This window comes from Tupaia chinensis, unplaced genomic scaffold (assembly GCF_000334495.1).
Source record: "Tupaia chinensis unplaced genomic scaffold, TupChi_1.0 Scaffold143705_1, whole genome shotgun sequence".
Classification (NCBI taxonomy): Eukaryota; Metazoa; Chordata; class Mammalia; order Scandentia; family Tupaiidae; genus Tupaia; species Tupaia belangeri.
In genome coordinates this window covers 50,512-63,324 of record NW_006203553.1, presented here as the reverse complement: position 1 = coordinate 63,324, position 12,813 = coordinate 50,512, and the positions used below count along the sequence as shown (strand labels likewise).

The 12,813-nt window shown below is 41.7% G+C and overlaps 1 protein-coding gene across 7 annotated transcripts in view; it reads left to right on the top strand.

Moving 5' to 3' along the window:
- Positions 1 to 3,197: 3,197 nt before the first annotated feature.
- The window catches only part of IDO2 (indoleamine 2,3-dioxygenase 2), a 48,105-nt gene continuing 38,489 nt past the window's right edge, over positions 3,198 to 12,813 (top strand). For 4 of the 7 annotated variants that reach the window (XM_006164730.3, XM_014582648.2, XM_014582647.2 and 1 more), the window contains exons 1-2: positions 3,198 to 3,452; positions 11,019 to 11,114. In XM_006164730.3, the coding sequence (XP_006164792.1) occupies positions 3,354 to 3,452; positions 11,019 to 11,114 (195 nt within the window). In that variant the 5' untranslated portion in view covers positions 3,198 to 3,353. Of the gene's footprint in view, positions 3,453 to 6,352; positions 6,448 to 11,018; positions 11,115 to 12,813 lie in introns of those variants that run through there. The other 3 variants (XM_006164731.3, XM_014582649.2, XM_027766813.1) reach the window with 3 other exon arrangements.

Sequence of the window (12,813 nt, the reverse complement as noted above, 5' to 3'; positions counted from 1 at the left end):
TTAATATTTTATGTATTGTTTTAATCTTGAATTGCCAGAGGACATGTGCACTTGCTAAAGAGAGACAGTGAGACAGAAACTGAGGCAGAGATAGAGAGAGAAAGAAAATGTCATCCCCCGCCCACCCCAGTAGGATGTAATCATGCTACAAATGCTACAATCTGTTTTCCTCCATTTCTCCTTTCTGTCTGAACTTGGGGCATGCATGCACATGCCTCAACATGTTTTTCAAGCCATTGGGTCTGGGATTCCAACTGTGATCAGTCATGTGAGATTCATCTCTGTTAACCACTAGGCTACAGGACCAGCCTGAAACTATGGTTTTATAATGTCCCTAGTGAATTATTAAGAGTATGCAAAGGAATAGATAAATATAATAATAATAATAACAACAACAACATGGCTGGCATAAAAAATAACCAGGTCATCTTCATATCTGAAATTGGAAGGAAGAACAAGAGGATGATTTGCCATAGAAAATTTGAAAAGTTTAGGAGATTTAGAAACTGAACTTGAGAACTGGTCGAATATTGGGCTCAGAGGAAGTGGATAATTAAGAAAAGTTTTTAAGTTTCATGATGATCCCTAATCAGTTGGGCTGCTTTGGGCACACAATGTCCAAAACTGAAATTTTGGTGGGAACTGTTCAATGAGTTACCATGGCACTTCCTGCTGTTAACTGTTATAATTATCTTTGAGAAGGGGAGGAAGGTGAAATATGTATGGATAAATTAGGTTTCAAGCAAACTTTTTAAACAGTTTTATGACTTAAGCTCAGGGTTCTTTGAGAAAAAGGCAAGGTCTTCAAAATTTCCACAAGGCAGGGTTATGATGACCTGGAAATGATTAGGCTCTGCTCCGTATTAAAGTGAGTTCAAATTGTGATGGCAGCTATGACAGCCAGCCAGAGAGCTTATGTGGTGACCAGATACTGAACTCTAGTCCTCACTCTGTGGGTAATTAGCAGAGGCTCTCATGTAAGTGTGCCTCCATTTACTGATCTTTAAAATGAGCTTGGCTGTATCTACTTCATAAATAAAATCACCCAAGTGGTAGGTTCTCAAAAGTCATTTAAAAAAGTAGAGGGCAAATGATCATTTCAGGCTATTTTTTAACTTCATTAGTACTTAATACCTCATTTGTTAAACCTAAATATCCTCTTTGAATGTGATTAAAGATTATTAAATAGTATTTACTAATACATTATTAAATAGTATTTATTAAAAGAAATTGAAATAATTATAATCTTAGACTAGGTCGTTCAAATAGACCTGTACACCTGTCTGAGTTTCTGGTATGCTTCAAGTTCACCTTCCCACTCCACTCACTGCTGATCACTGAATAATGACTTGAATATGACTTCTAGTTTTAATCATTCACTGTTTTTGAAGCCAAAATACACCATGGACGAGATTCCTGTCAGGGTACAGGTTGAATTGACCATGACCAAAAAGCTAACTCATTTCCCTTTTTTCAAAGTGGAACAAATTTTTCTTTGGGTTTGAAGCTAATCTTTTTGGGCCAGCCAGCGGCATGGTGGTTAGGGTGTTGGACTTCCACATGGCCAACCGCAGTTTGAATCCCAGACATGGAGGCTTGAGAATCACGCCAGATATGTGTGCATGTGTGCCCAAAATCCCAGGAGGAGAACGGAAAAGGGATTCCGGCATGGTCGTCCTCCTTCGTGGGTGATTTCTTATTTTCCCTCTCACTGTCTCTCTCCTCCCTGGTGAGCACACATGCCCTACAACAGGAACCTTAAAACACTCACACATGCACATGTATGCGTGCATACACTGGGCACATGTGCATGTGTGCCCAAAATCACAAGAGAAGAATGGAGGAGAAGAAATGGTGGCATGGCCATCCTCCCAGGGGTGATTTCTCACTTTCCCTCTGTCTTTGTTACTTATCTGTCTATCTCTCACTGGCAAGCACACTCACCTTATACAAAACTTGAAAAAAAAGTGTTGTCATATTGCTTACATTGGGTCGTCGGGAAAATCACGAGGCATCTTTGCATGGATAAATATAGAAAAATACATCATGACTTTCCCAATGACCTAATATATGAAAGGAGAAATTTTCCTTGAGTTGGTTTTGTTTGCCTGTTTGCTTTTACCTTGTTTGTTTGCCTTATTTAGTTTATTTATTTATTATTTTGCTATAGGGCATGTGCATTGGTGAGACAATGAGACAGAGACAGAAAAGGAGAAATCACTCCTGAAGAGGGATAGGGATGGCCACACCTCAATCCCTCTCCTCCCTTCTCTCAGGATTTTGGACATGCATGTACATGCGTCCGGTGTGATATTATTTTGCTATAGGGCATGTGCATTGGTGAGACAATGAGACAGAGACAGAAAAGGAGAAATCACTCCTGAAGAGGGATAGGGATGGCCACACCTCAATCCCTCTCCTCCCTTCTCTCAGGATTTTGGACATGCATGTACACGTGCCCAGCTTGAGTTTTTTTTTCTTTCTTTCTTTTTTTTTTTTTTTGTTTTGAGAGGTTTTTGCTATAGGGTGTGTGTGCTCACCAGAAAGACGGAAAGCAAGAAATCACCCACGCAGGGGAGATGGCTGCAATCCCTTCTCCTCCGTTCTCCTCTCGGGATCTTGGGCATGCGCCCAGCATGAGGTTAAGCCACCAGGTCTGGGACTCAAAACATGGCCGACTACATGGGAGTCCAGCGACATAACTGCTATGCCATCTGTTGGTCCCACCTTGTTTAGTTTTTAAAGTTCCTTTCTTTTTCTTCCTTGCTTCCTTTCTTCTTTCTTTCTTTTCCTTCCTTCCTTCCTTCCTTCCTTCCTTCCTTCCTTCCTTCCTTCTTCTTTTCTTTCTTTTTTGTTTCCTTCTCTCTCTCTCTCCCTTTCTTTCTTCTTTCCCTTCTCTCTGTCTTCCATGAATGACATAGACAGAGTGGGAAGAAGACTGGCACCCCCAACTGGACCTTCCTGCGGCAATCCATCCCTGCCCTCAGCTAGCTTCTGACCATGGGCTTGCACCTGTGCCTGACATACTCAGGGAAGTTTCTAGACGTGAACCCCAGAACTTCCCGTTTGGGTCAGCTTTGCAGAGTCTTGCATTATCACTGTTCTACCGTCTAACCTCTTGCCTGTTTGTTTTGATTAATGGTCTCTAATGATTTACTCAGCCTTGTCTCTGAGGAAGTCCATGGCAGTCTGAAATTCGGCCTTGGGTCAAGGTTCTTCCCTGTTGCTGAGAGGCTGCACAACTAATTCCAACGAACAGATGTGGCTGTGAAGTTCTCCTGAGGGGTCTTTGACATATTTGGAGTTGTTGTCTCTTCAGTGGAAGCTTCCGTGCAGATATTTCGAACAAAATTATGGAGCCTCACAGACAAGATTGGAAGATTGCAACCGCACTGTCCTTAGGAAGATACCACATTTCTGAAGATTATGGCTTTCTTCTTCCAAATCCTCTGGTAAGGGAAAACCCTGAGCCAGGTCAGAATAAGTTTTTTGAGATGCTGATTTATTTGTTTGCTTATTGAAATGTAGGTATTTAGTAAGAGAAATGTAATGCGAAGAGTAAAATGTAGGTATTTAGTAAGAGAAATGTAATGTGAAGAGTAATAAAAAAGTTCATAGAAAATACATATTATGAGAAAACTCAACATTTTTTTCGCACTAAAGTAAACTGATACCTTAATTCCATAGATCTATGAAATTTTGAAGTCCCATAATATAAATGCCAAGTCATTCACCTAAGAAAGTTACTCCATGTAACCTGGAGTGTCATTACCAACAGATGAGAATAGCTACAGCAGAGCATTTTGCACTAGTTTCTTTGAACAGATTGGCAGTTACGCCAAGGAGATTTTAAGCAACCTTATGGACAAATGTAGAGCCTCGGCAACGGCAGCATGGTGTTTCCAAGGTCTGTTCCACCTATGACAGAAGATACTAGCAAGATATAAGCTACTTAGAAAGGGAATAAATGTAACTGCTCTGTCGCAGATCCAGTCCTTGACTGAACATCTGTCTGTAATACAAGCCCCCCAGGAGGGCTTATTATAAACTATGATGCTTTGGGAAGCTATTGCTAATATCCTCGTGTAAATTAATTTATCTTGACTCACTAATGGAAGAAAGAGAGAACATGAGGGACCTTGGGTGTTTTCAGGGTTGGTAGGAGAGATTAAATGCGGTTCAAGAATTCCTGTGAGGAGGAAGGAACCCTTGAGAACAAACGATACCTAGCTTTTACTTGTACTGATATTTGTGGTTTGACAGATACTGTGATTTCGTTTCATCAGCGAGTTCTTATCAGCACTGTTTTATTCTCATTGAATAAGGCCTGACTACTGAAACTGTCCAGTTTCAAATCTTTACCAACCATTTTGTCCCAACCTCCTCTTTCTACGTTTGGGTTATCTGAAATCAAGAGAAAGCAACTTACCCAGAGCTCATAGTCAGAACTCTTGATGCGTTTTTTCCTATGACATCATCATAAATAACACAGGCCTCTCGGGTAGGAACTGAGGGATCTGTAACTGCAGGGTTTGCTACAACTTAGGAAAAACTACTCCGATGACTTTTTCTGGCAAACTGTGATTTGCCATTTAACAATGGATTGAGAACAGTCTGAAATTGAACTTTTAATGAACACCTACTGTGCTGCTCATTTGCTTCTGAGAGCTCTTGGAGGGATATAAATAAAGATAAGAACCGTTTGCTGCTCCAGAAAGTTCTCTGGCAGTTCATCTGGTAGCACAACATTCAGCAATGCTAAAGCCACATGGGAAGGTCCTGGCTCGTGTCCTCAGGCCTCCCTGTATGTACCGGCATGGGCAAGTCTGCCTGTAATCCCGACGGGCTGAGTCTGGGAGTGGACTGTGGCATTGAATTGGAGTTCTCGCTCTTTCTTTTTTCTCTCATGGAGAAATAAACAAACTAAAATCAATGAATTACATAACTAAAAGAAATTCTGTGTGGAGAGTTGGGAGAACAAGTCGAAGATCTGCAAGTAACTTCGGCATGGGATGCAATGGCAGGGTATTTTGCAGACAAGGGCTGTAGTCCAGAGTTCTGGTTGTGTTCTCTGCTACCACTAGAATGACCAACTGTCCCCACTTGCTAGGTCCTAAGTGCTTCCTTAGGCGCTAGAACTGTCTGTGCTAAACCAGGAAAGTCCCCGGCAAGCCAGAATGAGTCAGCGACCCTCGTTTATACTTGCTGCTGTGACGCTGAGACAATCAGAAGTATTGCCTGATCTTAGTTTTCCCTCGACTGGGTGGAGATCTGGAGCTAGCCCCACTGTGTGGCTATGGAGCAAGAATGTGAAAGCAGTTTGATCATCTGGGGAAGGACTAGAAGCCAGTCCTCCTGCCCCTCAGTCCACTGCTCTTTAGAAACTCCACTTTTCATGTATAATTTCATTATTCTATTCCCATCCTCTCTAGTATACACGGAAGAAAAGGCCACGAGGCCAGCAAGCTCCTCTAGGAATGAGAAATGTACACTGTGCAAGGATAAATAATTTTACAAAGCAAGTAAACGCTGAGTAGGGCCACACAATAGCCCAGTTCCTCTCTTTGTTATTTCCTTTTTCATAAACATAGAAACCAATCGAGAAACAATGACATCAAGGTCTTAATGATAGAGCTAGATAAAGATCTGTGCTGTAATTTACTTGACAAATACCCCTTAGGAGAAATTTTCATTTCTGATCATATTAAAAATTCCCTGGCAAACTGGTTCTATTCTGTTCGAGTCAACTTCCCAGACCTCTCAATATTTAACTCTTTCTTTCAGTTTTAATTTTCCCTCCTGTGTGAGAGAATGTTAAACATCTTCCCTTCTGGGAAGAGGTAGAGGAAGGACATTTTGTTAGACTCAGTCCCAGAGGAGGAGAGATGGGTGGTCAGTACCACCCGTCAATAGTGTCGCAACTGATCCAGGAGTGGAAATAAGTCTACACAGGGCTCTATGCAGGGCTCAACCAGACTTCGCATCCTTTTTTTCAAAGGAAAGTGTGGGGAGGTTGTGCCTTCCAGTCAGCTGGCCTCAAAGACGCTCTTTCAGATAATCTTTTGGTTCCTTACTAAAAATAGTTATGCACTTTCTCTCTGAAGAAACCATGGTGCAGCTAATGGCTGGAAGAAGCGTCTGACTTGGCTTTGAATATTCCATCTCACTATTCCTATAAACACTCAGAAATTCTATAAACTCAAACATTTCCAAGTTCCACGGTTTCCATGTGGAACCTTTATGATGCTCAGACTCAGACTCATAAACATACTACAAAAGTCCTCTGCGAGCTCGTGCACCCCATGTTATTGAAAGGGAGTAATTTCTTTTTAGACATAAAGACATAAAGAAATTAGTTTGACAGGAAAGGAGGGACCAAGGTAGATTACAGCAGGAGCGAAACAGACCTCAGCTGTTAAACTCCAGAGTTTGGGCCTAACATACCTGGTAAGCGGCGTTGTCCAACCAACATTTGCATACTTTCCTTGCAGAATGTAAAGTGCAGTGTGGTTTAGAAGAGGGATCCTTGGGCTGGACACTAAAATTCCTTGGAGAATTTTTAAAAGAGCCCTTCCCAGAAAGGTTAATGGGCATCTCCAGCCTAACTGGTTCCAGCACTTGAAAGCCAGTTGGAGTGGAAGACAGGGCAGGGCGTTCCCACATGGTCTGGATGAGGGACAAGGGGCTACACTTCAAAGGCTGGTTGATAAATACAGCAAATAAATAAGTAATTTAAATACCAGCTGAAAAGAAGAGGAGCCAGTAGGTGGTGTGATGGTTAAGGTGTTAGTCTCCCATGTGATCAACTGCTGTTTGAGTCCTGGACCTGGTGGCTTGAAACTCAGGCTAGGGGTGTGTGCATGTGTGCCTAAAACCCCAAGAGGAGAATGGAGGAGAAGGGATTGTGGCATGGCCATCCCTCCCAGAGGGATGATTTCTGTCTTTCTCTCTTTCTCTCTCTGGTGAGTGCACCTGCTCTAAAGCAAAAATCCCCCTCCCCCCCAAAAAACTTAATATAGATTATTAAAATAAAAGTGTTTGGGGTTGGGGAGAATATAATGATAAAGCATGGATTTTTGTGACAGCATTAAGGAATCAAGACAAGTGGGTAGAGACAGAGGGAATGGGCAGACAGGGATACGGAAATGGAAGCAGGAAGAACCAAGGCTGGCTTCCGAAAATCAGGATCTTAGACAAGAAGCAACTTAATTGTTTTCCCACCTAGGTCACTTAGGCTGTTAAAATCTTGACAGGGGACCAGCAGTTAGTGTAATGGCTATGTTGCTGGACTCCCATGTAGTCGGCTGTGGTTCGAGTCCCGGACCTGTGTGTGTGCGTGCCCAAGATCCAAAGAGGAGAATGGAGGAGAAGGGCTTGGGGGTGGAGCTCAACCACGAATGGAGGAGAAGGGATTGTGGGTGGACATCACCCCTGGGGGGCGATTTCTCGCTTTCTGTCTCTCTATCTCTTTCTGTCTGTCTGGTGAGCACATGTGCCCTATAGCAAAAACCTCTCAAAAAAAAAAAAATCTTGACAACTTGGAGAGGAGTAAACTCATAGACCTAGAAAAATATTTGAAAAGTTGGACTTTAAAAAAATACAAATATGATCCTTTCAGTCAACAGGAAGCTTAGGAAGTGTACCGGTTTCCTAGGGCAATGGTAACAAATGACCACTACCTTGGTGGTTTAAAACCAAGATATCCGCTCTCTGAGAATTCCTGAGAACAGAAATCAGGAACCAGATGCTGACAAACTCACTCTCCCTCTCACAGCTCGAAGGGATGGTTGTCCTTGCTTCTTTCATTTTTGGAGGGGCTCCAGGCATTTTTGGTTTAAGGCAGACTCACCCTATTTTCTGCCTCTATCTTCTCATGGACTTCTCTGTGTCTGCCCCTCCTGTCTGTGTGTCTTCTTCTGTAAGGATACTTGTCATTGAATTTAGGGCTTGCTCTAGTCCAGGACAATCTCATCTGTAATGGCCCTCTTTCCAAATAAATCTTACTCATAGCTTCCTTGTAACCATATATTTCTTTTGGGTGGGGAGGAGGGAGAATCAGAAGCAGCATTCAGCCCATTATGAGAAGTCAAATGGATAGAGAATGGGGAAAAAATGACTAAAAGCATGGTCATGTTCTGAGATTCTCAGACCAAACCCCACAGGCATGAAAAGGAAAATGGCGATGAAAAGTGAGAATGCAAAATATGAGGTGGTCAGGGGAACATGAGCAAAGGTCAATGTCTGATGGCTTTATCAGTATAATGTTACCTTATGATCACCATGTGAAGAAATATCACACCGTGTGCTTGAACATTGCAAATTGAAAGTCAGAGGAAAGCCAAAACCATGAGAAAGACCATGTAGCCAATGAACAGGCCACTAAACCAACTCGAGCCTCAGCTCCAGCTTTTATTTTAAGTGATTGTGTGACCACCACAACATGAGAAACAAGTTTTCTCTCCTGCATGAATTTCAAAGGATAAGTTATAATCAAATCATGTTTCTGAAATGGAGACCTATGCAATGGAAGAAAGAAGACGGGCAAAGACAGTCTTGAGAGTGCATAAATACAAAGAAACTTAATGTTGTATTTGTGTTCCTTTTCGTGTGTAATGAAAACAAACATTTATGTTTGACAGATAACTTGAAATTGAAAAATATTTTCCAAACATAAAACTCAGTTTTGTAAGTTTTTCTGGTTGATAGATATCTGTGGATCCTTGGGAAGTTTTCCTCTGGGATTCATGTCAAATTCCCCCTAAGAATGCTCCTGTAAACTGGGGGTAGGCAACATGGCCAGTTCTGGTTAATGGCACAAGTGGGCTCTGTGATGGTCAGTCTGATTTAATTTTACTTCCAGATGCTCTCTGACAATTTCGTCTTTTTTTTTAGGTTTATTTTATTTTATTTTATTAGGTTTTTTGTCATGGACTTGTCAGAGACAGACAGAGAGACAGAGAGAGGGGAAGTGAGAAATCACCTGCCAGGGTGAGGGGCATGGTCATGCCACAATCCCTTCTCCTCCAGTCTCTTTCGGGGATCTTAGGCACACATGCACTTATGCCCGGTATGATTTTCAAGCCTCCAAGTCCAGGACTCAAACAGTGGGAGGCCATCTGGGAGTCCGACTCATTAACCACCATGTCACCTGCTGGCCCCAAGGTCTTACCAGTTTTACAAACTACCAAGTTATATTTAATCTCTGAGGTTTATTTTTCTGCTATAAAGATAATACTTCCGGCGAGTGCATGTGCCCTATAGCAAAAACCTCTCAAAAAAAAAAAAAAAAATCACCCCCACTCACAGCTTACCTAAAAAAGTAATCTACATTTTCCCCCATTTTCTTCCTCAACACACTATACTGTTTCTATAACCTCAATCTCAATTTCTATACCATATATGTAAAATAAAAAAAGCTAATATATGTTGCTAACTTCAATGTTATTAAATTGTGGGGTATTTTTTAGGTTTTTGCCATAGGGCACGTGTTCCTCAGAGATAGGCAGAGAGAGACAGAGCAAAGGGAAGTGAGAAATTACCCCCAAGAAAGGATGGCCATGCTGGAATCCCTTCTCCATTCTCCTCTCAGGGTTTTGAGCAAGCACTCACATGTGCCTGGCATGACTTTTCAAGTCACCGAGTCGTCACTGAGTCTGGGACTCGAACCACAATCAGTCATGAGGAAGTCCAGCACCTTAATCACCATGCCCACCTCTTGGCTCCTTGTTTTGTTTTTTTAAAGGGGACAATCTAACTTCTAATGATTTATTTTAATTTCTAATGCCCCTACCTCTGTTTTGGTTTCCGTAAAGCCATTCTGTCTGGGAGGTTGACTTGCGTGACTGTCTTTCTGATCTGTATTGCTGCCCTCAGTTCCTCTACTACCTTCTGAAAATTACCCAGTGGGAAAGTCTAGGTTTCTTTTTGTTTCACTTTGCATAGTTTCCAGAATGACTCTGTACACTCCTGTGGTTTTAACCACAGTGTAGGGTTCTAAATACAGTTATATTGCCCAATTATGGATTTTTAATATGACTTCCCTCCTGAACTTCAGTGTATTCTGTCTCTCAGGGCACAGTTAGATCTTTATACCGAGTTACACCTTTGTACTCACTCTGACCGCCACCTGACTTTCTATGTCACTGTGTGCTCCCACTCATTCATCCCATCACCTAGTTCATAAATAGGGAAATCACCCTGACTCTCTTCCTTCCTTAACCTGGAGACACAACATTGAGTCTGGCAGGATATATACTGAAAAAGGGATCCCAGAACTTAGGGGAGTATCAGGGTTTGTTGAACTTTTTTGAAGGCCAAACCAGTAAGTATTTTAAGTGTGGTTTCTGCCGCCTACCCAACTCCACCTCTATAATGCAAAAGCAGCCATAGAGGCCCAACCCTGGAGTTCAGCATCATAATCAAACTGAGTTTTCTCTCAATACCTTCACATACAACACACAAATTGGGGAGGTTGTCAGGAGGGCGCATTCAAACCATAGTAGATCACATGCTCCATAAGGACAACTCTAATCTGATCACCTGTGTATCTGCAGTGCTCAGCCCGGGGCCTCACAGTAATGCATTCTCCATATTTACTGAATTGATTTTACGTAAATTCTCCTGAAGATGCAAATCCAAAAGCAGATCTTACCGGAAATGGCTTGCCAGAGAGGTCTAATATATAGAAATACTTCTTTTTTCTTTTCTTTTTAACTGCCAGAGGGGTCATGTGCTCACCAGAGAGAAACACACACACACACACACACACACACACACACACACGCACAGAGAGAGAGAGAGAGAGAGAGAGCACCCTCCCATTAAGCGTGACTACAGTTCTTTTTCTGCCATGTCTCCATTCTGTTAAGACTTTGGTCATGCACAGGCATGTACCCAGCATGTGTTTTAAACCACTGGGACCAGAATTCATACCTCAGTCAGCCATGTGGAATCTGGCTCCCTTAACCACTAGACTATGAGGAGGGCCCAATATTGAGATATTTCTATTTTAAATGCAGAAAGAACTTCCAGATCACTATAGACCTTGGATGGAAATTGCCAAGAAACTTCCTCAGTTGATTGAGAGTCACCAGCTGCAAGCTCAAGTGGACAAGGTATATCCTTCTTCATTCTCTTTTTACCTCTTGCCACCATCCTATTTTTACATTCATACGGCTTTTTTTTTCTTTTTTTCTTTTTTAAGGGTTTTACCATAGAGTGTGTGTCCTCACTGGAGAAAGACAGAGAGAGGGAAAGTGAGAAATCTACCCCCAGGGAGAATGGCCATGCTACAATCACTTCTCCTCCATTCTCCTCTTGGGATTTTGGGAGGGCACACATGTCTGGCATGATTTTCAAGCCACTGGGTCTGGGACTCAAACCATGGTTGGTCATGTGGGAGCCCAGCACCTTAATCATCACATTAATCTGTTAGCCCCCATATCACTTTTCTTTGCTAGCCTTGTGGAAGTTGATCAATTGACCCGGGAACCAGTCATAGCCATTGAGCTTGTCAATAGTTCTCTTGTCTTTCCTGAAGGACAGAACGACTCCTTCCTGCTATATCTCATGGCTTTCCCTAATGTTTCCAGAGTCTGCAAAAACAATTCCTGGAACATGTGAAGCACTTAAATGTTTATTTAAGAAATCTGGGTGGGACTAATAAACAAGTTCATGAAGAAAGTGTAGCCTGGGCAGGACATGCATGGGAGTTCTTGGGTTCTTATTCCATGTCTCGTGGTCAGTTGCGCTAAGCAGCTCGACCCCAGTTTTATCACATATTTCACAGAAGAGTTGATTCAAGAGAATTTCTGAGTTACAAAGTCAGGAATACCCATGGATTCTGCAGGAATAACTGGTAAGTCTGTAAATACTAAGTGTTTATATATACTTATGCATCTGATGAACACTACTTGATAAGTAATACTTACCAAGAATATGTGAACAATAGTCAATTATTCATCCCAGAAAAACTATCATTACTACACAAGAAATAATAAGAAAGCTTAATAGGAAGAACATAGATTTTTGATCCAGGGAAACCTGGCTTTGAATCTTGGTTTATCACTTAGTAGTCATGTAACCTTGTGAAAGTTGCTTAATATTATAATACTGCTTCTTACTTATAAAATGGGAAAAGTTCAGGTCTCATGTAATTGCTGTGAGGACCAAATGATTTTGGGAGTGGCCTTCCATACTTCTTGCCATATAATAAATAACATACAATATTTGTTCTTCTCTCATCTGTCTTAATCTCATCACTTTTAAGTGCCACGCAATTTCAGATGTACGAGGATGATTATCTAACATCAAACTTCTTTGTAATTCCAAATTCATGTAAAAATACTTACTAAATGTCTGCTCTGTGAAAAGCATGAGAGAACCCTGTAAAAGATGAGTAACAGATTGTGTTCAATGTCTATGAAGATATCAAACTACACCTAGCAATTTATTTGCCTGCAGCTTGAAAAGTTTCACAAGATGAGCAAAGAATTACACAATGAATTTAAAAAGAGAATAAATGTAAGTGCAGGAATACAGGGGAGAGTATCAATGGTGGAATAAAAACTAAGGATCTTTGGACCATATGAATCAAAACATGTATCTGATGCACAAATAAGTATATAGTTCCCATGCCAAACACTCACCCAAAGCCAAAGAAGGATGCCATGAGGGCCCCTCCCCTGTCTCAGAATAGCTGAGAAAGGAAGCAAGGAAGAGTCTGGGCAGTTGGCAAGAGGAAAGTTAGGGTTGTATTTGGGGACTATTATAGGCTTTAGCACGATTCTTTCCCTGGGCTTAAATACAGGGAAA